The following is a 27630-nucleotide window of genomic DNA, read 5'->3' on the forward strand; positions in this document are numbered from 1 at the left end:
ATTACCATAAAAAATTATCCAAAATCTCGAAAAAAAATACCCTAAAAACTAAAAAAAATTCCCTAAGCAACTAAATAAAAAATCCTAAAAGAATGACAAAAAAAATAACATTGAAATAACGAAACAAATTTCTTTAGAAACTGATTATGTTTTGAACATAATCAGTTTCTAAAGAATTTTTATAAGTAGTATTTAAAATCACATTTATTTTACACATTAGATTTCCCCAAAAATTAGCATGGAATTTTTCAAATTAGCTGTTTATAATTTATGAGAGAGTTAGGAAATATAGAAACTTTTGCAAGTGAAGTTTTAAGATAAGCTTCCCTCAACATCAACAGATTTTATTAGAGATACCTGGAAAAAAAAATATGATTTACTCACAGTTAATTTCTCTTCAATTTCAAAACTTGCAGGACGTTCCTCTGTGAAGATATCAAATTTTTTTTCTACAGACAATAAGTCCATTTTTTTTATATCATTTTTTCAAATTTCATAAATTCCAAGCAAATTGGCCTACCCTCACCTTTAGAGTACCTGACTTTATCGATACCATCAATAAGCTCCTTACCTTTCTGCAAAGACCGAATGGTGGAAACCAGAATGCGGAAGTTTGATCTTATGTACCTCAATATTCCTTAGACAAAACAAAACTTGCGAAATTTTACAGCATGCAGCATTCTTGCAGATCAAAATCAACAACGTGAATTTGCAAATTTTAAAATTTTCTCTATAGTACATGCAACTACATCGTGCATACCATGCTACCAATAAACTTTTTTGGAATAACGAAAATCCTCTCTTTCTCTCAACATCCCATATATGATGAAAATTTTTTGAATTAACTCTCATTTATTGTTTGATAAAGTGGCCAGCTCTTGGAATTTTTACATTTTATTAAATTTACCTGGAATTGATACTAAACTTTGTCACTGATCAAAGAAACTCACTAGCGAAGTCATGAAAGTAATGCATTTTTTTCTCTGTATCATAACTTTTTAGAGTACTTTTTATATTGAAAAAAAAGTTAAGTGGAAAAATATCCATAAGAATGACAGAAAAATTGCCCTTAATCTTGAAAAAAAAATGCCTCAAGTGAAAAATGTGGAAAAATGCAAATGTTATCTACATCTGGGTCTTGGTCATACTAATCTAAATGTAAATAAGACTTGAAACTATCTTCATTCCCCCCTCATTTCAGTTAACCCTTACAGGACCATAAGGTTGCTAAGAGTAAATATTAGTATGTAACTGTTTATTTTAGATTATTATTGTGATTTGACACAGTTCTATTTTTTTCTTAATTGCGTTCGGCATACGTTCTATTTTGACATTCTGTATAAAAAATGCAGATAAGGTTATAGTTAAATACGACAATCACCAATTTTAAAATGGGGAAAAATGTTTCCCTTAGTCGTGAAAGGGTTAAGATTGTAAATATAGGGTTACCAGATTCGAAAACTTAGAAAACAGGACTCTTGTGCACGCATGCTTGTTAATGTCCCTTTTCCCAACTTTCACAAGAGATGGCGCCATTTATATAAAAAAAAATCACCACCACAATAATTTTTCCCCTATTACAATACGAGCTAAAAAAAAGCATTGTTATAGTAAAAAACTTAACAGTGTTAAAGAAAAAAAAAAAGAGCAAAAAACGGTGATCCGTTTCCCTTAACTTCTTATGAATTGTTCCCACCGTCTGGTCAATTTTATCGCTCTGCCTGGACGAAGGCGAGAGGTTTTCTCTTCGGCACAGAACCTTGTCTTTTTTTTAATTCATTGGAATTTCTGTAAGCTTCCACAGCCTTCTTAAGCTTTACCCTGAACACCCCACCCCTCTTCAGTACAAAGCATTAGCTGTTGGTGAACCAATGGTATTCTCAAAATGAGTGTTGTGGTTTTCTTCCTCCAGAGCTGTTTTTCGGACTGTCTTTTTTGTACTACCCAGGAGCAAGCTGCACCGGGGTGAGAATAGCATCTGCCCTGTTTGGAGGCAACTTGGGTTCTTGTATTCGGGGAACTGTGATTCGACAAAGCGTGTAAACATGTGTGGAAAAAAAACACACATACACAAAAACTCATATCAATGAAGAGATATATATCTGGGGTGTTTGGTCAGAACATGATATCTCACCAAAAAATGGATTTTCGATCTAAAAGTATGTCTTGCTAATCATAACAAATTAGAAGTGAGATAAATGCACAAATACGTGCGTACGGCCAAACAACATGATGATGTATGATATTTTTATTTGCGTGTATGCTTTATTTTTGATTTTTAAATCACAATGAAGATGCTTATATCTCAAAAATGTGATTTTGGAGTTATGTTCTGACCAAACACCACAGATATGTTTTAGGGGTTGAAAGAAAAGAAAAATAACTCTGGAAACCTGAAAGTGATGAATTTTCTAAAACAAAGGACGCTTGAAATGTGACCTCAAAAGGAGGATGTCTTTCTTTCAAATCGAGCACAACTCAGGTCTATCGCCATGGGAAATTTACTACCTAGTGAGTTGTGCCGGAAGTGTGTGTACCTAACAGTCTAAGTGGGTATCTCGTATTGTGTCTGATTTTTCAGTGCTGCCATTTATATTTCTAAAGTGAAGTGTAATGATTGAATATTTGCACTGTTTGTAGACCTGTTGCTCTCTGGGGAGAGACTTTTTAACGCGATTCGAGTCCGTCACTATGACCACTCGATTACCATAGCGGAAAAAGGAAAACGTCTGGTAACCCTAATTGTAAATTTAAGTACTTTCGTTGGCAATACGAGAAATACGAGGATGTTTTTTCTTAAAAAAATGTGGGAACGACCAAAAATACGAAAAAGTATGTGTGGGAAGTTTCCACGAAATAGGATGCATGGTCATGGTAAACTACCGGTCAATCGTATGCACTGGATTAATGCTGCCATCTGCATTTCAAATTAACAACCCTCCGAGAAATATGTGACTCTTATTTTGATTTTTGAAATCAAGCAATCCCAGCCAAGACTACAAACCTAAAAGCAAAAACAACATAATCAAGGTTTTCCTGAAAACATTTACAATTTACCTTAATCACAACTTTAGTTTTGAAAATTACTTTTTTCTTTACTATTAAGCCACGGCCGACTCAACAAAATATAAGTAAAAGATCAAAAAGTCGAAAACTCTGTATAATATTATCAGCAATGGCAAGAGATGAATGTTTGTAAACAAAGCCAATCCTAGACAGTAGAGAACGATGAAGAAAATACGCATCCGTGATTGGTCCTAAGACATGACGTCTTCGTTAAGGCGGAGCGATATTTCTCTACATTCTCATATGGTTCATAGAAACGTCACACATACGTTCAACCAATCAGAGAACGCAATTTCTGTAACGTCTAGGAGCAGCATATAGCGTGCAAAGTCAAGTCCGTTTACTTTGGCTGAAGTTTGTGAAGAAACTTAAATAATAACAAATTAGGATAATGCTTGTTAAAGCTTTCAAAGCATTGTTTTTAAATGATGTGTTTAGTAAGTTCGCCCCATTAATCCCCTAATCTTCATCTATTTTCTAAGCCTTTCGTGAGAATTTCAATTTTCATTCAACACTATTTCTGTATGCAATAGAGCCCCTCTTAATGGACACCCCCTCAGGTGCAGTCACCCTCTTTACTGCCGAATAATAATTTCCCTTGTATTATATAGTATGCATTTCAAACCCCTGATTAACGGTCACCCCTCTTATGGGAACGGTTTTTTCTTTTTTGCCCCTCCAGTGACCTCAAAAGAGAGGTTTTACTGTAAATTGTAATTTCTGTTTTGAAATGTAACATGATCAGTCTGTGCGCGGATTCGGGTGGGGGGGGGGGAACAATGAGAGGGGTCGCCCATCCCAAGAGCCGAATGATTTAGGCAATATTTGTTTGTCCCATAAAATACAAGAATGCAGTGTATAACGCACGCACCCTAGTCGCTTCTTCGACACATCACCCTGGATCCACATGCCTCCACTTCATTTGCAGCTGAAGATATATGTCTGCCTTCGCTCCATTTTAATCTGAAGATGCCTACCTCCATTGCCACAGAATTTTGCAACTGAAAGTGACTGCTTTCGCTGCATTTGCTGCTGAAGATGTCTTCCTTTGCTCTATTTGAAGTTGAAGATGTCTGCCTATGCTTCATTTCCAGCTGAAGATGTCTACTTTGGCCCATTCATAGCTGAAGATGCCTGCCTCATTTTCCGCTGAAGGTGTCTGTGTATCTTTGCTATGAAGCTGAAGATGTCTACATCCGCTTCACTCGCTGCTGAAGATGCCTGCCTTTGTACCATTTTCCACTGACGATGTCTATTTTCGCTCCATTTTAATCTGAAGTTGCCTGCCTTCGCTTCATTTGAAGCTGAAGATGTCTACCTCTGCTTCAATAACAGTTAAGACAGCACTGCTAGAGCCAAGCTCCACCCCCACAAGAAGGGGCCCGATCCCAACCCTTGGGCCCCGGGATGATTCTCAATATATATATTCCATTTTTCATGGTGTAAATTCAGAATTGAGGGGTCTGTGAGAAGTCTGGCCAGGTACTCTACCAAACATCTGAGCCTATTTTCTTGATTCTTGGGCCTAAGAGCTGCAGGATGTGGGGGACCATGGCTGGAGCCCCATCAACCTGATTCAATCCCAACATTTTCTATAGGTATTGTAAAGATGGTGGCAAATGTGTGTGTTGGTCGGAGGATGGGTTTGTTAAGCATAAGCATATTGGGTTAATTCCAAATGTATGGTTTACCTTTTTTATTACCAAGTATTCAACTACGTCAAATCAGTGACATGTCCTCAACATTTACCGCCCGATGCGTTTTCAAGCATGATTGGTTTCTCTATCATCCCATTGGTAAACCTAGTGAATAGTACCGAATCAAGTTTGGCAATAAATAAATAGTCACCAGATACGGTATATATCATATATTGGAAATTTCTTCATATTGGACCCAAATAGCTTGTATTCAGCCTTCCGCCCAATACAAGTTTATGCCTGTGTCAGTAAGAGTGGGTAGGTTCAGTTAATGGGGTTTTTTTTAGCTTGGCAATAAGTTTGTGAACCACCACTTCACCTGAGGGCGAAAAAACCATGATGTTTGAGCATATGCATCAGAACCTGGGCAGGGGGGAAGTCTGAGGTTTTTTCAGCCCCCCCCCCAATAAATTTTGTGATGGCCTATATCAGGAGTTCTCAAAAACTTTTTCCACTCGTGGCGTCCCTTTCCGTAATCAACACTTATCTGCGCGCCCCATAGCAGTTTTATAAAGAATCTCTTGGAAAAACAATTATTGGGCAGCGTCATCTAATTTTGGGAGCAGCGCTGCACAGTTTGAAAACCCCTGGTTTTTTCTGGAATGTGTGGCATAGAAGTAGTCTTTGATTTAAAAAGTTATCTTTAAAAAATTACCAATGCAAGGTGATATTGTAATTAGATGGCATATAAATTTCGGGGAAGAAAAATATTTTTCTAACGTCTATATATACCTTTAGAATTCTTTTCAAAGTCTGTACCATTAGTATTGCATATTTGGACTTGCATGTATGAATTTTCATGTTATATATACAGTCGAATCCCGTTATAACGAACGCCAAGAGACCGGAGGAATCACTTCGTTAAAGCGAAATTTCGTTATAAAGGAATTCCAGGTTACCTAGCATTGTTCTTATGTAAATTTATTTGGGGGATTAGAAAAGTGTTCGTTAAAACAAGATTTTTGCTATAATGGTATTCGTTAAAACGGGATTCGACTGTATTTTTAAGTGCATTTTTCCTTGTTTTCACTTTTACCTCTACCGTGTGTGTGACAGAATTTTTCATTCAGGCAAAAATCAGTCACAGTCACGACAGATGTTCAGAAAAATAATTATTGAGCTATTTAAAATTTAAGCAATCGCATTATCTGGCAAAAATCGACTTGAAATGAGTCACACCAGTGTGGATTGCACATGGCAAGCATTCTCTAATGGCTATAAAATAAATTTAAATGTTCTGTGATGAATCTTTTGATGAGCGCAGGCAAACCAAATGAAGTGTGAATGTATATAGGGGAGTTATGCTCAAAGTATTATAGAATTTTAATAGAATGGACACAATGGTTCATTAATTATTGGTACACAGCCACAAAAATCAACAAGGGAACACTAGAATCGGATGGTAAGGGACAATTCTAGATCTTCGTGTCACAGGGAGTTTTTCCTGACATGGTTGTGAATGCAGGGAATCGCTAATTACTCACTTACCTTCAGCTGTCGTGAATTCTCCATAATAGATATCAGTAAAAGGAAATATGGCTTGTGTGGTATGATAAGGACACTGGGGCTCTCAAAACTTTTTTCACCCGCGGCATCTCGCTTATATGTGGCTCCCCCAGAGCAGTTAAACAAAGAAACTCTTCAGAAAAACCTTTGTCCAGGCTGCAGTTACATAGCACCCCTGACAGGTTGGAGGTGCATCAGGGTGCCTTGGCGCACAGTTTGAGAACCCCTGGCTTATACACAATGCAGCACACTCCTCCTACTTACAGGTTTGAGTTCTGTTTATACGCAACGACTGGCAACTTTCAGTCCCTCTCAATGTTTTCTTTATTTCTGTGCCTCTGTGTTTCAGGAACTGCCCACAATGTAGCCAACACTATTATTTTAGCTTAGTTTGGCCTTGCGTATGACAATATGCACGACAATGCATGTCCTCTCAGTTTTTGTTTTTTTTTTGTGCGATTGAAAGTTGCGCTTTGACAGAAGCACCATCGTAACACCTGGACTCAGCCGGCCCCCTCGCAAAAATAAGATCTGTTTGAATTTTTTGAGAGTTAGCATGTAAATTTGTCAGGGAGGATCTCAGAGAAATCATTTGGCCTGGTAGCCCATGATGCTCTTAAGATGACCTTGGGTTAAAGATAAGGACCATGGGACGGGTGGTAGAGAACTTCATACCTCTTGCACAATGTTGATTTACAAAAATAATCAAAAAGTAACCAAAGTTTTGCTAAAAAATAAAAAGTTTCCCACACATTTTGCAAGTAGTATTTATCCATATAAGAGAACTGTCATTTTTGTTGTCTTTGTTTTGCAGGGTCATCATTTTCCTCGAAGCATATTACCATCCCTCTAGCTTTTTGTTCAACCTTCAATAAAAAGTAAGTGTGCATTTATTACAGTAAACTAAGCTTTTATTAACTAAAACCAAAATTTTTTAAGGGTAGCTCAGATCACAAATTTTCCTTCATCACTATAATTTCGCACAAACTCGCCCCTAAATGTAACTTAAGCTAAATACGCCTTACTGCAAAAGTACTCTTCAATCCCACTTCTCTGGCTTTTTTTATCTGTATTCTTTTCTAATGATATTCACACGATCAAACTAATTATCGAAATTTTATCTTCAATCCTATTAAAAAAATTATCCCCTAAGTACCTTTACAATCTGTGGATCAACAAATATATTGTACACTTAAGAGGAAAAATCCGCCATATTGCCTTCAAATACGATGTCAATAATTCCAACTCACATAACCTTCTGAGGGGAATAATATGTTGATAGCTAAATTTAAGTGCAATTTACTACTACTTGATGAGCACACATTCAAAAAACATAATAAGCACTTAATTTATATATTACACAACACATAATAACACTTAAGTTTATTTACACAGCTGCCAAGCAATGGTGTCTTAGCGCATTAGCTCCCTCAGGCATGACTCAAGAGCTTCATATGCAGAAGTAGTGTTTGAAGCACTGAGTGGAGACATAAACTGAGTGGCCCAAAATATACCGAGAAATTGAATTTTCAGATGTTATGCCGAAACCGATATTTAGAAAGAAAAGTGATTTGTATTAGCATTCTCTTGTATTAGCCTCCTCAGCCAACTATGTTGTATAAGTAAATAAATAAAATTAATATATAACAGCGATAATTGCTTACATAATGAAACGTCTCTCACTAGACATTTATAAGAGTCAGACTGAAGGAGCATTCGGAATTACACAATAGCATAAATACGCTTTATTCCAACATCACTATAATAGCTACGGAGAAACACAACCGACCGCCATGGCCGCCAGAACTGGAATCCCGACAGCCATCGAACGGCGCGTGTCTTGAAGCTCGCGCTCTGAGCTGTTGCCAAGTCATACATGAATATAACATAAATATAACACATAATTATATTATTCTTTGGTCCCGATGCACTTTTCATAGTGTTAATATGTTTCTAAAATGATAACTCCTTTATAATATGTTTCTTTGGTCCCTTGAGTATTGTTATATGGTCATTTCACTGTATATTTGTGAAACATCATGTTAGGTACTTATGAACCAGTTCTTTTTGTAACAAGCACACAATTCTAATTCCAGACTATTATGCCATGTCTCAAAAATAAGATGGCCCTCTATTTTGTAATTTATGAGATGGAATCTTTTTTCTTCTTTTTTTACATTCATTTGCCTCCATCAAGCGTTAATATTGTCACATGTTTTTTTGAAAAAAATCATTTTAATACTTCTAAATCGTGAAATTCTCATGTCAACTATCCTTTGAATGCCTGCGCTGAAACTGATCAGTGAAAATAACTAATACACCAATCAAAACAGCTTACCCAATAAATTTTTTGTGTGACCTAATGAAGGGCTGGACAAATCTGAGGCGACAAATCACCATGGCGAGCAACTAAAAAATTGGAACTGGCACCTAAAAAATTTTTCATGCGTGCGTTTGCTAAAATTAAAGTCTGAGGACAACACAAAATTTACGAACTTTATTTCAATGTGTCTACTCATATTCAAGGGGGATATAACATCGTTTCCTCTGAAAGGAATTCACATGGCAACTAACAAATTGGGCTGGTGCTTACCTTCCCCCCACCTGCGATTTGTCAAGTATTGACCTTCCACATAGTGCCTATGCCATGTGGGATGGCCATCTCAAGGCCATAGCAAAAAAAAAAAAAATCTTGTTTCCCCCCCCCCCCTGAAATGGTATACTCATGGAATAACATGATTAAATCCATTGTTTTATCACTTTGGTACCCCAAAGTACTAGTTCTCTTAAACAAAAAAACACGAAATAAATATCTGGCTATGCCCTGTTAGAATATCTCGCCACAAACAGCGACAGACATACAATGGTACAAATATTCAATCATTACACTTCATACAATCTGAAATATAGATGGTAGCACTGAAAAATCAGATATCACTAGATACATTTTGTTCGAGACTCTGCCATGAAGCTGGGCTGGAAGAGATGTCGGCAACGAGATAAGTCTAGTGGCAGAGTCCTGATGCTCATTCGTTCATTGGTTACGGCCCTGCCTCATCTTCGCGTAAGGAATGAAGCACTAAGATGGCAGTCAATTTTTTCTAGAAATATAAACTATTTTTATGTGCAAATGATTCAATATTTAGCAAAAAAAATTTGAACAGAATATTCATCATTTGGTCAAATCATTATACATAGTATCTGTTTTTAACCCCTAAAAATTTATAGGTCCGAAACATATTCCCCATTTGTTCTTATGAGAAAAGAGCTCTGATTGATATAGCAGGTGTTATTCCTATAATCTTCATTTTTGTATAACTTTTCTTATTTTGTGGTTTTCAGAAATTCTTATGTTGTTTTAAGTAAAGATGGCAGGACAATAGTTTGTTGGCATCCTGAAAAGCAACCACCATATGAACACACAAAGGTAAATACATTATTTATGTGTTTGCAGTTTTACAAGATATTTTGTTCTTTTCAAATGCTATAACACACATGCAGTGAAATTAATATGCAACAATACTCAAGAGATCAGAAAAATGTATTGTTATAGTGGAATATATTAACACTATGAAAGTTACTTTGGGACCAAATGTAGCATTATCGTTGAAAAAAAAACCATTATATAGGATTTTCACTGTAGTATGTCATACTTTACTTCTTTCTAACAGTTTCATGTAACCCCCCCCCCCCAATCCCCGCAGAATATTTTTTATTAATGAAACATTTTTCTGTTTGTTTTAAATTTGAGTAGTGATACAGTAATTGGTACTTACATAATATCCCATGCCAGGTTGCCAACATGAGACAGCAGCTAACTACACCATTATTATTACGGTTTTTCCATTACTGGCAATTTATCTCCCTGGCATGGATAATACATAAGTACTACCCAATAATTGAAGACTGGAAATGGTAAATGCAGTAAATACCAAATTGCAAATTTTGCGAGAGAGCAAAAAATAAGTTGCAGGTGCTATAACCCAACATGTTAAGTGGCATCTACTAACATGTTTTTCCAACTACTTGGAGTTAGTTGGACACTTGTATCATTTCCCAGGTTTACAACCTTGGTATACAATATTACAACTAGGTTTTGACGTGAAAAAAAAAATTGTACTTACTGTGCATAACCCATTAAAGACGACTTTGATTTGTTGAAAGGTAAAAATAATGAGTGGAACCACTCCCACCATTTATTGGCAAGGAAAAAAATTAAAATGTCGAATGGTAAATTTTCTTACCAATTGTCATCAATGGGTTAACATTTCTGGTCTTCAATTACATTGCACATATTGTCAAGGGAATACTATAACTAAGCATTGGCATATGCAATCTTGGACATTGAAGGTTGTTCACAAGCCTCCTTTTTGTAGCATATTGAAGGGCACACTGAGGTGTTTTATTTTTTGCGCTTATCTAGAAATCATCCATTTTCGAGGTTAACAATGGCAAATTGCAATTGCTTTATGTGTATAAGTAAATTTACACAGTAAAAGATGTATGTAGAAATCTGAAATTTCCATGAAAGCTAGATAACATTCTTATGAGTCTGAATTCTCATTGTCTAAAGTCATCACCAAACATAGAGTAAGTGTGGCATCAGATCTCAATTAACCACCACAGTTATTTGAGTGTTGTTTGGAAGAACAATTATGTAGATTCATAAGATCTTTGGCACTTGGCTTGTCAGGGTCATTGTGTTTATTCAGTCTTATAGGCTTGGCTGCAAAGGATTCCCTACTTTATTTATAAATACAATGAAAAGGCTACAACAGGCAAACTGCTCAACAAGGTGGCTTGCTGAAACAAAAAAAATGTCCATAAAAATACACTGTCAAACTTGGTTATAATGACCTCGGTTGTAACGATATCAAGCAAAGGCTACAACTGATTTCCATAGAGAATAATGCTATTTAACCTTATAACATCAACAAAACACAACGACCTCGGATATAATGACACATTTTTGCCATTTTGTTTTTAATGGCTTTTCCACTCAGCGCAGCATACTATTATGTGTGTTACAATGGAAGGAAGGATGTGTCTCTGGTGTATAGGTAGCACACTTATCCAGTATACAAGAAGATCCAGGTTTGTATATGCATACGTATACTCATATATCGATCTTTTCTAAGGATCACATCAGCATAACAACCAGAAAAATCTCTTCCCCAATTAACAAATCATTTTTTTTATTCACATGCCCCAGTTTCTTTAATACAGTTTTCAAATGCTAAAACTGTTATAGCTGCTCAGATATTTGTCATATTTTCTGAACATCTGACTGAAGTCATTCACAAGATACCTATCTATTCATAACTTGTGAATGAATAGGTATATTGATATGATATCATACATGATTTACAATGTGTAATTTTTGAATTGTCATCTCAGTTTCAAAACAGGATTTCTTGTAATCCTCTGCATTAGCCGGCATGCTGTAAAATTCAAGATATGCCAGCTTCTTAAATGCTGGTGCCTGTTCATTCGCTGGCATGCCAGAGAAAAGCTAGGATTAATGATGATCACAGAATGCATTGAAAAGATCGATATCAATTGCTGAACAAATTAGCGAATCAGAATAAAATTATGGTTTTTCATTATAGGAATTTGGAAATGGTAATGAAAATTGAGCATTTACTTATTGATCTAAATCATTGTCTACTTACTATGAAATACAGGAACTATATTTTGCACATTTTCCCCATGTTTTCAGAAATTGAAGAAATATGCTGTTGCTTTTGTATCACAACATTGTCTTACAGTACAATTCTTTAATTTTTTTGCTAGGTTTATTTCAATTTTGCCTACATGATCAAGAAAATACACAAATAATTTGTAATCTTTTATGTTTATATTTAACTCATCTAATCTATGCTGTGGGCAAATATGCTTAGTATCCCATGTTTTTAATAAATTATGATTTGTGATAGCAAAAGTAAACATTAAGCTCAAACTATGAATTAATTCGTAAAACAAAAAAGGGTCAGATGCAGAGAATAGACAAGTTTCAAATTACATAATTCAATTTATTTTTATGGTCCAGATAATTAAGAATTATATGTTAGGTATAATTAGAATCATATGTTAGATATAATTAGAATTATATGACTCACTGTTTTCTCCAACATGGTGGCTAATGCAGGGGAATACTGAATATGTTCTACTGAGTAATTTAGCAAAATGTTAAGATTCAGAAAGAAAACAAATTCACCAATCAAGTCTGTTGTGGGAGAAGTTTTGTAAGTCTGAGGCTTTCTTTTTCCATGTGATTGACCCATTCAGAATTGTAGAAACATTTGAAAACTTCACTGTTATGTGTGGTAAATATCCAAATGTACAAAACTGAACATTATTTGATTGAAGAAATAAAATGTTATTCATGTTTTTCAGGCTTTGCCCAAGTTTGTTCCTGAAATTGAAGAGGTAATCTTTTCTTTCATTTATCAATTTTCATTCAATCAAGTGGAGTGTTTTGTTATTTAGAGTAATGCTGTCAAACTCATTAATGCGAAAACAAAATACTGACCTAGCCAATCATTCGGCATTAACCACATTTCATGTTGATGAATTCTTTCATTTTGCTATATTGTTGCTTTTTGAGCCAAATCTGCAGGGCTTCAACTGAGGGAGCACATATGAATCTGGCTCCCTGTGCACCAGACCAGGAAATTGGTGCAAAAGTGAAATGTATGTTTTTTCACCAGCTGAATAGAAATGAAATTGAAACTTTAAAAATATATATTTTGATAGATAATCATAAGTGGTATTGAAGCCGTGTGTGCTCAAAACACCCGCAGCAATTAATAGCACCAGTCTGCACACCCCTAGATATAATTCAGAAATTTAAATCTCAAGTGAAGATCCAGTCACAGGTCACTCACAGGTCTAAAAAACACTTCAGATGTCTCTGATAATCATATTTTGTGTTTGAAAAGTTCAACTATGATAAGCATAATATTTATATTGTTCACAAATACTGTATACAAACCAGGCGTGGATCAAGTGGAGGGAAGGAGATGATCACCCTTTCCAAGAGCCAGATAATATGGGAAAAATTTATGTTTCATAAAATATGGAACTGTTCCTACAAAGCTTTACAATTAGTTGCCCTTCCAGATACACATCGCCCTAGATCTGCGTGCGATACAGACTCAAGAGTTATTTTTAATTACTGTGCAACGTGATAAAAAAGATCAAATGAGTAAAAAGTATTGCAAATTCACATGAATTACTGTAATGTATTCATACAGTTTGCAACACTTCAAAGACTTACTTTACATACAGTACTTTGAAAAATAGTCTTTAAATATTTTTTGTGATAGAACACTCTTAAATGCTTCAAGGAGCACCATAGTATTAACATGTTTGTCTACTCTAGTCTTTCAAACTCATTAAAGAGGGGGGGGGGGGCTCCTCTCTCTCTCTCAGAGAAAGCAAAAAATTCTCATCACCCCCACCAGCTATACAGATCCCATCTGTAGCTTCTATGCCTCCCTGGGAAGATGATATTGCCTACTTTGGGAAACACACTACTCTACTCTAGTCTCTACCTTCAAAAGGCTTAGAGCTCTTATTTCAAACATTCAGTATTCTAATCAGATTGTCTAGAGCAAATCATTGTGTATACTGTTTCATTCCACCAATATTTTTTACACCAATTTATGATTAGTATCTCAGATAACTTGAAACCAGGGTTTTTAAGTCTGTATATATAAAATTGGATTTCTGTGTGTGCCTGTTCTCTATACAAATCTACAATTTTAGATTGATCGTTGCCAAATTTTGCATATATACCAAACAGGACCCGACTTGAATGATAGGATACTTTAAAAGTTCATCAAAGCAGAGCAAATGCTCGAAATGAGCAAAAAACTGTCGGGCAACAGTGATTTCTGGCAACAATCACTTTCGAAATGTTTACTTTGGTTACCTTGGTTTAACTAGCAATGCGTTTCGGACATGTATATGCCTCTACAATGGTTTGCCACTTCTTCAATGCTGCTGGTATTATGTACAATGATGTATGCCTTTATAAAGGTTTGGCATTTTTTCAATCCTCCCACACAGTAATTGAAGAAATCCCAGGCAGTGCTGGGTATTATAGCTAGTATAATATTTTTGAAAATATCTGATATGCTGATATATATCTGATATTTTGATGTACAATATTTTGACATACATCCGATAGTTTTGTTAGAATAGTCAACCTATAGTTGATTATAAACATTTTCAGGCATGATGGGAATCAGCTTTTCCCAACCTTTTTTGGCTTGCAGAGTCCTTTTAAGTATATAATTTCTATGGTGGAACCCTTTTGATTCGAGGGAAAGAGGAGCTCTTTTTAGTATATAGTTAATATTGTGTAATGCTTTAGGCCTCTTTTTTTTTTTTAATCAAATTTACTGATTGATTTTATTTTCCTCGAACAACTGCAGAGCCCCTGAGAAGTGCACACAGCTCACTGGTTGAGAACCGCTGATATAAACTAATAGTTGAAACACATCCTTCACCTAAAAACCTTTATCTGATATTTTTTAATAATACAAAGTTTTTAACATAATTTTCATATTTGACATTAAAATTGTAATCCAGTATTTTCGATAGAATAGTCAAGCCATGTTTTCACGAAAAGTGTAAACTAAAATTTAGATTTCCAATTTGACAGCGAGATTTCTATTTGATGTTTATTAATATGATATTTTTAAATACTTTTCACATTTAACTGAAGAAGCAGGTTTTATACATATAGTATTTTTGAAAATATCCCAAACTTTTTTCCTTGACTGAAAATATGAAACCAATAATATCAGTACATTTTCTGTGTCTGAATGAAAATGCCAGCCCATTCTTGACTGAAAATATCAGACTTTTCTCTACAAAAAATGAGAGGCTAAAAATATCAAAATATTATCAGTTGCTAATATTAGACCATTTTTGATTGAAGGATTTTATTTTGAGCAAATTTGTTTATATATTTATTCACTGATAAACTAATTTATGATTAAAAAATTCATGTACCCATGAAAATATCAAACCATTTTTTTTCGACTGAAAATATATCAAAAATATCATACATCTCAATATTTTAAAAATAAATATCAGAATATATCATGATATATATTGATATCATTGAACCCTGATTGAAACAAGGTTCTACCATACAAATTCCCTCTTGGAATCAAGGAAACAGTTATTTTCCGGATATTTTTGCTGAGGTGAACTCGGAAAGAAAAGTCACCGCGTCTCTGCAGGGACTCGAACCCAGGCCCTCTTGCATACCGGGCAAGCATGCTACCATCTACACCATTGGAGACATGACCCTGCCTTCCTTATTTCACACACTGTGGCGTGAGGTGCTGAAGTAGAGGCATTAGTAGCCTCTCTTAACTGCAGGAAATGCCCCCCCCCCCCCCCCCCGGGTGGGACGGTTTAGAGTGAGATGGCTTTTTCTCAGCCCGAGATATCAAGGAAACAGTTATTTTCCGAGTTCACCTGAGCAAAAATATCCGGAAAATAACTATTTCCTTGATATCTCGGGCTGAAAAAAAGCCATCTATCTCACTCCCTCATGGAATGTTTGAAAAGTGCATGTATGGTTTAGTAGAGTATATTCAGATTTCTCTATGATGCTTTCATGATTATTTTTTTTATCTTACACACATTTTTATTTATATTCCAAACTTGACTTTGGATGTCTTTCTTTCTGCACTTTTATACAATATACACCCTTGTTCCAACACCATTGCGCAGGGGCTCTGAACCAGGCATCCTTGACCTTTACATTGCTATATAAGGAATATTGTTTTGCAAAAAAGAAACTGTGGCCTTCTTTTTTAAGACGAGAGGAGGGGGTCTATGGATTTCATCTTATCAGCACAAAGGGTTAATAGAACACAAACACTGCCAAGACCCTCTGTGCTGTAACACAATATGGGACTACTTTTTTTCTAAAATTGCATTGTCCTTGGATAGATTCATTGCTCTCACACTGCAAAATTTTTATTTGGGTGGTTCTTTTCTAAAAAATGTGTATAGATTCCCATATTCTACACATTTCTCTAATCTCATTTGAAGTGAAGTACTTCTTTCACTTTTCTCTTCCTTGGGTGAAATTCTGTGTCCATAAGCTGTTCTGAGCAATAGAGATCTATTACAACGATGACGTTACTCTCCACTACCATACGAAGGTTTTTAACAACTGGCTCTTGCAAAGATATATTTTGGAAAAAGAGAAAACTCAACTGCCCCTGCGGGGAATCGAACTCGCATCCTTTCACTTTCCGGGTGAACGCCCTAGACTAATAGACTACAGAGGCACCGAATCTCTCAATCTTTCTTTGAGCTGCTCAAGGAAAGATTGAGAGATTCGGTGCCTCTGTAGTCTATCTCTGTCTAGCAACAGCCAGTTGTTAAAAACCTTCGTAGAGATCTATTACTTTATCTTTGGTTAACTCTTAGCCATATTGTACCACTAGTTTTTGAATGTCATCTTCATTCACCTCCATGCCCATGGTTTCCCCCTCAAGGACACAATTTCTTCAACAGTGACTTCTGTTCATGAGCTTGTCCCTCAAAGTCACATTCAGTAATGCAATCAACCCACAGTTTTTTCCGAGCAGAATTAAAAAACTAAACACACATGTGTGGTCACAATGCTACATATAGTTTCATAAACAGCCACATTCACACGTGTTAATTTTTCAAGTAATGCACACTCACCAGAAACTAGGGAGAGTATTACCCACAATTCCATAGTACATGTGTGGATGAAATGCGAAAAACCTTCGGCTCAATTATGATAATGGGAAACAAAATAAATACAGCCCAAAATTTTTGCTCTTAATGCAAATCATTGCTTGTTAACTGAGTCAAAATTTGTTCAAAATCTTCTCCTTATGTGAATCACTTGTTAATCGAAGTTCCACTGTATGTGATTGTAGGTCTGGTGCTCCCTGTGGCGTGACTTTTCGAATGGGAAGCTGGCTTGCATCTGCTACTCAAAGTTGGGAACCACAGAAAACCATCAGCAGCAGACTGATTAGAGTGATACATGTTCACATGTCAAGTTATACTTGCCCACATGACCAAATGCTCAATCACACTTCATATAGTAAGGGACTTTCAGTGGTAGCACAATGTGGAGCACCATCTATTGGTGATCGCCATCATCAGGGTCAGTAGGTAAAGAACTTTCTTTATCAATGGTTGGAATTAAACTACAGACCTCAAGGAAGCCTTCACAGTCGCAAGCGAACAAGGACTGCCTGAGCTAGTTTTGAATGATGATTGTTTTGCTTGCGTGACATTCAAATCATTACCATGGGTAAAAGAGCATCAGCATTGTGGGTACTACTCATGAGACGAAAATTTAAGAGATATTCGTATCATGTATCTAACCATAGGTTGTTTATGCATGTACTCAGTACTGCTCTTGAATGTCATTGCTACCTTTGATCTGTTATACCAGCATGTATACCATCATATGCTTTTGGCTTTGTGACTTACATGGATGTAATTATTTTTGCTTAATGGAGATAATTTTTAAATATACAGTGATACCCCTTGGCTAACAAATGCCTTAGCTTTTGAATTTTTTAGCTTGCAAATATTTTTTCATGATTTTTCTTTCTCAGCTAATCACCCACTCTTGTTCATACGGATAGGAGACGTATGCATGGGAAGGGGGTTATCATGCCCTTCCCCAAGCCAAACAAATGTTTGCAAAAATTGATATTTTCGTGTAAAAAAAATAGAATATAGAAAGAAAATACCCTTATTCTAATCAATTTAATTTAAATACTTTTTGAAAGAAATTTCTCTGGAAGAAAATTTGTGTGGCTCCCCAAGCCTTTTGTGCCTGCTCCCTAGGTCAATTCTGCATACACCCCTGATATTAATGCGCGCTCTAACTTAAAACCAGCCGTGTCATGAGATGAATTTCAGTGCCAGTCATCAGAATTACTGTCACTCAAGCCCGAATAACTCATATCTACATCCGATTTTTTTTTCCAGCTCCACTTTCTGAAATTATGTGGGCCATTTCGTGTAAAATGAAAGATTCTGCTAAAGAAGAATGCATTGAAAAAAATCATGTTTTTAGAGCATGTGTTCTTTCATTGCAAGACTCTTAGCATCAACACTAGTATCTTATCTTCCTGTAAAATCTCATGTATTTAATTTTGAAGCTGTTCATTTTAGCCTTCAGTCAATTTTGTATGTTTTAAAAAAAAACGTATCCTAAAATTTTGGGCAGTACCTGGAACGAATGAAATGATTTTCCATAGAAACCTATGGGAAATCATCTTTCATCTAACAAACTTGTTTCTTGAACAAATTATCTTTGTTAGCCAAGATATCACTGTAATGTGTGTACTGAGGTCAAACCTGTACGAAACAGAAAGTCAATAGACTCAAATAATATTCTGTTATAGACAGGTTTTTATTTTGTAAAGGTGGACATCGAAACAGAGGCGGGGACATGAGGGGCCGGAAAATTGATGGTTGTGCTGTGCATACGGGGCTCAAGTGTGTATGCAGGTGAGGGAAGTTGCACTGCATTGTTTTTCGGAAGTTATTGGGGATCAGCCCCTTGCAAAATTTACTGGGGGTCTCAAATGCCCTCAGCCCCTAGGTTCTGACACCTATGCATCAAAGCATCATTCATTTATGGAACTATCTTTTGATTCTGTTCAAAACAAGTGTCTGTCTCATACAGTGTCCATCTTAGACATTGTTCATTATCAAGGAAACAGTTATTTTCTGGATATTATGCTGAGGTGAGCTCGGAAAGAAAAGTAATCATGTCTCCACCGGGACTCGAACCCAGGCCCTCTTGCATACCGGGCAAGCATGCTACCATCTACACCACTGGAGACACATGAATCTGCCTTCCAAATTTTACGCACTGTGTCATGAGGCGCTGAAGTAGAGGCATTAGTAGCCTCTCTTAACTTCAGGAAATGGCCCCCGGGTGGGACGGTTTAGAGAGATATAGATGGCTTTTTTCTCAGCCATATAATTGTTCATTATATTCATACAGTAGCCTCTGTACTATTTTATAAAAATCACTATTATGATGAGATTTTTTTCATTTTCACGTACAAGATATTTTGATTGCAGGGTGACAGTATTCTGAAAATGCAGCTTAGAAAAGATGAAATTTCTGTATTCAAGCCAGATGGTCCAACGATACAAGAGTTAGCTAAAATGACATATACAGCCAAGCACCAATGGTTTCCCAAGCAGTAAGTCAATTTTTTACTTCACTTAATCAATGGAATGACAGTTTAAAACCTGTTGATCATAATGAAACCCTATTTAAACGATTGCTACACTGTATGCTAAATTCATGCTTTATCCTGATAACAGAGTGAATGTGGCATGTTCTGCCAAATGGAAGAGGGAAATAGACGAGTTAAAGTAGAGCATGAAACACCCTACGTACCCTTACCTATCAAGCCATTTTCGAGTTATGGTGAATAATCGATTATGTTAAAAAAAATCCAAATTTGTGAAGTTTCTGAAAGACCTACAGGCAAACTAAGTATGTATTTGGAAAGAGCAGAAAAAACCTATAAGGTGATGCAAAGAACCTAGAGTAGGACTCTTAAACTAGATTATTGGTGACCCCCTAGCCAGACTTTTTACAGGCCCTTCTATAGTGAATTTATAGTGTGAAAACAAAAAATATTATGGTAATTGCCCCAGGCACCAGGGCTGAAGCCTTGTCAGCTCCACCCTTGTGGGGCCATGAAATCTGTAACCGCCAAATCCAAATTTTCATAGAATATCTACAACAAACACAGATTTCAGTGATGTATTGCAAACAAGACTAAATTTTTCCTGAACTAGAAAACTAATATGATTTATTCTAGGCGCCATCAAAAGCTGATGCTATGGACAAGTTTTTTTGTAAATATGACCGATTGTAGCTAGAAAAGGGTTTGCAAAATTGGCAATTAAAAATTTTTTGGTGACAATTTGATTTTGAACTCATCTAATCTTTCAGGATTTGTATCTCGCAATTATATCCAGATATTTCAAAGAAATTTATGTCACTTTATAGGATTTTTTCTGCTCTTTCCAAATATGTGTTTAATTGCGTGTAGGTATTTCAAAAACTTCACAAATTTGGGTTTTTCAGACTCAACACATTTTTTTACATAATTATCCACCATAACTGAAAAACAGTTTGAGATAGGACAGAATTGATAGGGTGTTTAATGTTCCACTTAAGCTCGTCTAGTACCCTCTTTTGTTTGGCAAAACAGGTCATGTTCACCCTGTATAATCACTTTTACATGAAAAATTCTTTTCTTCCCCGTGTTAAACTATTAAGTAATCCTATTTGGTCAAAATCCTTTTTTATATATTTTTTACTTTTTTGGTGAATAAAACTGGCTTTGTCACTTGTAAAGGTAGTTTAGAAATCAGTTTAAAATTGCTCTTTTTATCAAAGGTGTGCAAATACATCAATGCCATCTTGACATTGTTATGGAGAATGGGAAAAATGGAGGTTGTAGGGTGACTATTATTATTTTGATATTTTTCCGTAAAAATTGATGGAAAATGTTATAGATGTCACTTGTTCACCATACACACACATACACTCATAACACATAAAATCTCCCTTGTGAAATCTGTGGCCACAAAAAACAAATACTACTTGTACCTACATTAATTACTCAATCATTATTGTTTATTACTACATGTTTCATTGAGGCTGAAAATTATATTTTTCATTATTATTTGTTTAAATTGATAAATTCACACCTACACACATAATTTTCCCCATCACCACACATAACCACTAATTAGCATCATTATTGTTGTTATTATTTTTATATGATATTCAAGGAAAGTGATGAAAAAATACCATTATCGTGTCATTTGAACAAATCCCCACTTCACACCTTTATTTTCCCATCACCATGTATGTAATCCTTACCTTAGAACACCTCCCACACTAATTGATTGCTTTAATTAGAACTCCATATTGATTAATACGTGAAAAAATTAAATCCCTCAGTTTCGTCCACTTTCTCTGTTCCCCCCATGCTCATGAGTTATACCATTTGGCGGCAAATAAATTGAGGGATCTAAATTCAAAATTTCAGAATATTGGTAGAAATTCACAATTTTGTTAAATTCCTTTGTTGCGATGGACATGTCGGTTCTTGAAAACTTTTTTTTTCAGCGAGAAGTAACCATTTTTTCCTTCCCACCCCCTCCTGATGTTCATCCTCGAGCATGAGTCATCTTTTTTGGCACACTTTCACTGTAAAGAAAAATATCCGTCGTCACACACACGACCGCGTGAGCTGCGGCCGCCTATCAGGATCTGGGAGGAACCCAGATGGGGGAAGACAGCTGCAGAGGGCATAATACCCCACGAAGAAAGTTCTCAGAGGTCTTGCTGTTTTTTCACTTGCTGTGATGAGATGCTGATGGACAATTTCTCCCAGAAAACTCCCCGAAGGACAGAAAGTAAACAGAAGGACCCCCCCCCCTCCTACTCCGCTATCACCTACATACCGCCTGTCTGGAGGAATATTGGGGTGGCTGACCAGATTTGGGCTTCTCACCACTATGGTGGGATTGCTTCGCTGAGACACTGCCACTGCAGGAATTCTCCGCTACAGAAATCCTCCGGTCCAAATGGAAGATCATCCCTGTCTCTTTGTTACCGAACAACATCACCATGACTGGATTCCTCGGGCAATGAGGTCCTCATCACTGCGACAATGACCTACCCCCCCCCCCAAAAGCTCTTCAGCTAATCTAACTGCCACTGCTAGTATGCCTACCCACCACCTCAGCTTCCTCATCGCTGAACAATGCCACTGTGACTGGATTCCGCTAGCAATAAGGTCCTCATCACTGCATCAATGATCTACCCCTCCTCAGAAGATCCCTTTTTGACTGGGATACAGGGTAATGGGAATTTTTATGGCCTTCCCCTTTAGTTAATTTAAAATTAAATTGTATCTAGTGATGAATTAAATTTCAGGTCAAAATCAAATAACATTATCATCAAGTGTTATGAGCTCATCAAAGCCTTCCCTGAATTGGGGCTTCACTTTTCTTATTGATAAGCTGGTAAAAAAGAAGTGACCACTGCCTTTCCCTTAGTTTTTGTCTACATGTAAAAATATAGACTCCAAAAGCTACTTAACACAATAATTGCATGAGAATTCACACATTTACCCTTCAAAACATGAAAAACAGATAGCAGCACCAGTATAACATGGAACATGTTATACTGGTGTTATGTTACATGTTATATGGTACATGTTATACTCCTGACAACATAAATATGCTAGTACTCAATTTTTTTCTTAACCATATGGTTGCCATCTGTGCAAATTTTTCTTTGTGCCATGCACAATATGTATCAGCACAGGGGTAGCTCAAGACAATATCTCTACCCATGCAAAATCTATCTTTTTCGCTCCCTGCCTACTCTCCCCTCTTGTTTATCTCTAATTCTTTAAAAAAAAAAAAAAAAAATTTCGCCCTTTTACCTTAGATTTGCCACCTCTCCAGAATGGCATCCCATGCAGCTGCATGACCCAAGAGCCACCTCTGTATCAGTATGTTATTTATCATAATTTGCACACCCTTTCTAGTAGCATTGCCATCTTAACACATGGGCTCAAAAGAAGAGGAGCCTCACAAAAATGAGACCCGGTTAAAATTTTCTAGAATTTACCAAGTAGGGCCTCAGAAAAAACACTTGGCCCGGGCCCATGATGCCCTGTCTGGTAGGTAACTTTCAGGTGATACATGACATAAATGCATCAACCTAGGCTGACGCCCCTGTGGTGTAATGGTAAGATGCTCGTCTGCCACCGTGAAAGTTGCAGTCCAGTCCCAGGTTCAAACCCAGGGAAGAATACAGATTAGATATTTTCCCAAATGAGCTTAAAACGACCACTGATAGATGGTGCCTTCATTTCTAACCCAGCTTGTTAATGGCAGAAGTTGTAGTATAGTGTGATATGGGCGGAGTTAGTATGTGGTGAAAAAGTAGACTAGGCTGCTATGCAAATATTGAAAAACTTTTCACTCACTTCTATACAGCAGGCTCTCGCAAATCTACTTCACTGCACACCAACTCCGGTCATATATTGCCATACAGCAATTTCCAACCAGTGGAGTTGTGTGGGAAATCAAGGCTCCATCCATAGGTGGTCACCCCAGGCTTGGTAGGTAAAGAACTTGCTTCTGACATTCTATGCCCGGATTCGAACCCATGGACCTTGATGGTAACCTTCATAGTGGAAGACAAGCATCTTACCACTGTGCCACTCATTCTCTCAAATCTGACACATATCATACCAGGGTGTGACTGATTACTAGAATCGCCAGATTACTAGAAGTTAATTGAAAAAGCCCATTTAAATAATAAAAACTTCTGCACATAGACATGCAGTGGTACTTTTTCCTCTTCTATGCTCTAAGAAAACCCACCTGAAAATGCGTAGCCGGTCAATTTGTCGCACTCAACTTGTTGCGTTCAACTTGTCGCGCCTCAACTTGTCGCAGTATAAATTTGTTGCAGTGTCAATTCGTAGTGGTACAAATTTGTTTCAGCTCCAATTCGTCACGTTACAAGTTCGTCGCGGTACAAGTTTGTTGCAGCTCCAATCCGTAACTGTACAATTTTGCCGCCGTGTCAATTCGTCGTGACGTCAATTTATTTATTATACCGCAGAATCAATTCGTCGATTCTTCACTGTACATGTTCCACGCAAGCTTGTATGTAGGTTTTTGTCTCACATGTGAAATAAAAAACATGAACAAATAAAAAAGTGTACACGCAGTTAATGGAAAGGTCATCGAAATTAAAATTACAATATCAATTGCATATAAAAATTTAATTATATTTGAAAATTCACTAATAAAAATTTGAAATGTTAAATAATTGATTTTTGCTGTGATAAAATTTCAGTATCTCCACAAGGACCTAAAATATTTAATTTATTAATAATTCAATTAAATTAATATTTAATTTTCACCATATAAGCTGCACCTCCCGCTTTTGTTGGAATTTCTCACAGCGAAGGGAGTTGGAAGCAGATCAAGGGTAGAAATGTAGTGCTTATGAATGATGATTCAATGAAGTTTTCATATTAAATTACCAATAAGAAAGACGACTATGGCTCAGTCTCTTAGATATAATATAATCATTAATATCTTATGTTTATAATCAGTCACATATCTTTGGCTGGCTTGTTTGAATATTTTCACATAGTTTTCATTAGCGTCTAAGTTATTGGTACAAGGTTGGTGTGCTTGGTCAAATTTTTTCTGTTGACAAAAACATGGAATATTGCAAAACCGAACGTAGAAATGATATGGTGATTTGCGTGTGTTTTTAAAAGTTTTCCCCCATAATTCATGTTCTGAAATTAGAAAAACTTTTAATGCAATTGAAAAAATGAATAAGCCTATTATTAATTTTCTTTATTTGAGTTTTTGTTGTATCATAAAATAGAGATACAGATTATACAGATGACAAAAAATAAGATATTAAATTATTTCAATTGAATTTAAATATTTAAATTGCAATATATTGAAATCATTTCCTACGTATCGTTACAAATCGAAGAAAAATTTTGTTAGTTTAAAATAGCACCACCTATTATTCTATTAATCATCATCTGGCTTTTTATTGCGGTATTCACATTATATAAGTGTTTAAATAAAATGTTACTCAAAGGCACTGAAAATAAATAAAGGTTTAGATATTGTGGAGTGTTTTTTATATGTACGATACAAATTTTAAAAAAAATTAAAATTATCCTAATAAATGTAGTCTATAATCAGAGGCGGATTTATAGTTTTCCCACCTGGGGGCGCTATTAAAACCTTGCCTCCCTTCTCCCTTTCTAGTTCATGTTCTTGATCACCAATTACTCAATTTTGGTTACGTCCTATCACTTGAACTTGTCATCTTGGGATAACGCCCGCGTACCCCCCTCCCCACCCAGGAAATATTGATACATTGTCGATAAAAAATTCCTTAAAGATATATTCTCTGCATGGATACATTTAATAGTGAATTACACAAATCGTGCATGTGCTGGGGGGCACATTGTTCCCCAGCGCGACCCAACCCGCAAGGGTAAAAGGCTTATATCCCGTGAGGGACAGAGCCTGGGTCGTGTCTGGTCTGTCGGGGGGCACATTGATCGCAATTTATTATCTCGATATGCACCCCCAATGCCCCTCGCTGCAAGAAATAGAAATCCCTACAGAAAGTGGGAAGCACCGCCTATACGATAGAAACTAAATTTTCAAAATTTATTTGATCCCAATTCATTATCTTGGTGTGCTGCTCCCCAACGCCCCTCACTGCGAGAAACGGAAATCCCAGCAGAAATGCTGCTTATATGGTGAAAATTAAATTTTAAAAATTTATTGGATCCCACAATCTTGGTGTACGTTCCAATGTCCCTCGATGACGTCAATGAATACTTTCCTTCATTTGCTAAAAATTGAAACAGAGATGGGAAGGGGGAACATTTCCAAATAAATGAGAAAAAAAATTAGTTTCATTTTTTATGCCTAAAGAAACTATCCTATATATTTATAAGATCACAACAAACATGAATTTTAAAGGAATTCAAATTTGTTGCGACGAAATGACTTCTCTACAACTTTGTACAGTGACGAAATGAGTCTGCGACAAATTTGTACCGCGTTGAAATGAGCCTGCAACAAATTTGTATCGTGACGAAATGAGTATGCTACAAACTTGTACTGCGACGAGTTTGTAGCACAATGAATTGACACTGCGACAAATTGAACATGATGAATTGTCCCGCGACAAGTTGAGCGCGACGAAAATGCAAAATTACTGGACGAGCTGGACTAGCACATGGCTGGATTTTTGAGAGTCTACTGTATTTTATTTTGATCATTATAGGTTATCATTAATTCTTCACTTCTAAAAAAATGTTAATAAATTCAGAATGCTTTATATACAGCTAACAAGGATAAGCAACTTTTTTCTTCTGTTTCATTTTAGTAACAAAGACAAGCGTTTAGATCCTAATCCACCAGTTGATCGAGATGGAATATAGGTTGTATGTAACTTTATTTGTATGTGTGTACCGATAGCCTTTAACCACTCATATATTTTATTTAGATAATAAATTCATATATATTAGAATAATTTGTGAAATGAGTTACAATTCATAGATTTTTTTAATGTGAACTGAAATTGCATCATGATTTCCATAATCACTGGAATTCCTTTAAAACACCATCCATTTTGATTTTGCTTTATAAATAACATATTTTTTTATCTTTGTTATTACCAATCTGATTACTAGAGCCCTTTATATGTGCAAAAAAGTGGCAAATTATACGCTAAAAATATGCACTGAAACATAATAAAATATGCACTATATTTAGCACTATATTTAGCACTATAATATGCACTAAATTATAGTATAGTTTTATACTGTAGTTTTCAATTTTTACAATTGCATTTTTAATTGGGTTGCTGGATTTTGGAAATATATGACATCCATTTTTGTTACAAGTATTTTCTCTCAGCCATCTCATTAGGCATTTTGCCTGTTGTGACCTGATAATGCTATTTAAATGCAAAAATATGCATGAAAAAAAAAGTCCTAAAAAAGTTAAAAATTCCAAAATATGCACCAAAAATAAGAAAATATGGGTTAAAAAACATATGTTTTAAAAATGCATATTTTCCAGTTCTTAGTGTATATTTCTTTATAAATATGCATATTTACTTCTATATGCAAATAATTTTTAAATATTTTTTATTTTGACATTTTTAATGTCTAGTTCATAGTTTCCCAAACTTTTTGTCCCATCGCCGCCTTCTTCCAAAATTTTCTTCATCTTATCGTCCCCAAACTTGACCAAACCCATATGATCATATGTTATACCTGAAGTTTCTATCACCTCCCCCTAGTCCTTTCTATCGCCCACTTTGGGAAACGCTGTTCAAGTTAGTCATGGCTGCTGAGTAACAAAATACCAGCAACAAAAGAATTTTTATGCTATTTCTAAAAAAAAAATTTACCACTTTTGACGCTATCTCTGAAAATAGCATTACAATGAAACAATTGATATTCAAATCGGGGGATGTTATATGGAAATATCATGAGCAATATTCGTTTGAAGAAATTATAAGCCTTCTGCTCTAATAAACCTTCAGAAATATGCACTTATTCTGAAAATTCTTTGATTTCATGCATTTATATGCAAAAATAATATGCTAGAAAAGGCCAAAATATGCATTTCCATATAATTTGGGCTCTAGTGATTACTAATCTGTTTAACCCATTTACATCTACAATGCAATGAGTTA

General features: G+C 35.8%; 1 protein-coding gene and 1 non-coding gene across 3 annotated transcripts; one reads left to right on the forward strand and one right to left on the reverse strand.

The window, feature by feature from the left end:
- Positions 1-3352: 3352 nt before the first annotated feature.
- mRpL42 (mitochondrial ribosomal protein L42) lies at positions 3353-26457 on the forward strand. 2 transcript variants are annotated; one of them, XM_089231085.1, is made up of 7 exons: positions 3353-3503; positions 7084-7147; positions 9612-9696; positions 12666-12698; positions 19395-19519; positions 20734-20798; positions 26311-26457. In XM_089231085.1, the coding sequence occupies exons 1-6, from the start codon at positions 3458-3460 to the stop codon at positions 20759-20761; spliced, it is 381 nt and encodes a 126-aa protein (XP_089087211.1). In that variant the 5' UTR covers positions 3353-3457; the 3' UTR covers positions 20762-20798; positions 26311-26457. The 2 variants fall into 2 exon arrangements, with proteins under 2 accessions (XP_089087211.1, XP_089087210.1); XM_089231084.1 differs by lacking the exon at positions 20734-20798.
- Positions 19077-19150, reverse strand: TRNAT-GGU (transfer RNA threonine (anticodon GGU)). Its single transcript has one exon. It is a non-coding gene; the product is annotated as a tRNA-Thr (tRNA).
- Positions 26458-27630: the final 1173 nt, after the last annotated feature.

The sequence above is a fragment of the Pholcus phalangioides genome, unplaced genomic scaffold (genome assembly GCF_987345545.1).
Source record: "Pholcus phalangioides strain wild (caught in Gottingen) unplaced genomic scaffold, Ppha-v1.0 ptg000004l_1, whole genome shotgun sequence".
In the NCBI taxonomy this organism is placed as follows: Eukaryota; Metazoa; Arthropoda; class Arachnida; order Araneae; family Pholcidae; genus Pholcus; species Pholcus phalangioides.

Excerpts from the sequence above, each read along its gene's own strand:
- mRpL42 (XM_089231084.1), top strand. The coding sequence starts at position 3,458 with ATGCTTGTTAAAGCTTTCAAAGCATTGTTTTTAAATGATGTGTTTA. Across the intron at positions 3,504-7,083 it reads GTTTTTAAATGATGTGTTTA|GGTCATCATTTTCCTCGAAG; the intron begins GTAAGTTCGCCC and ends TTTGTTTTGCAG. Across the intron at positions 7,148-9,611 it reads TGTTCAACCTTCAATAAAAA|AAATTCTTATGTTGTTTTAA; the intron begins GTAAGTGTGCAT and ends TGTGGTTTTCAG.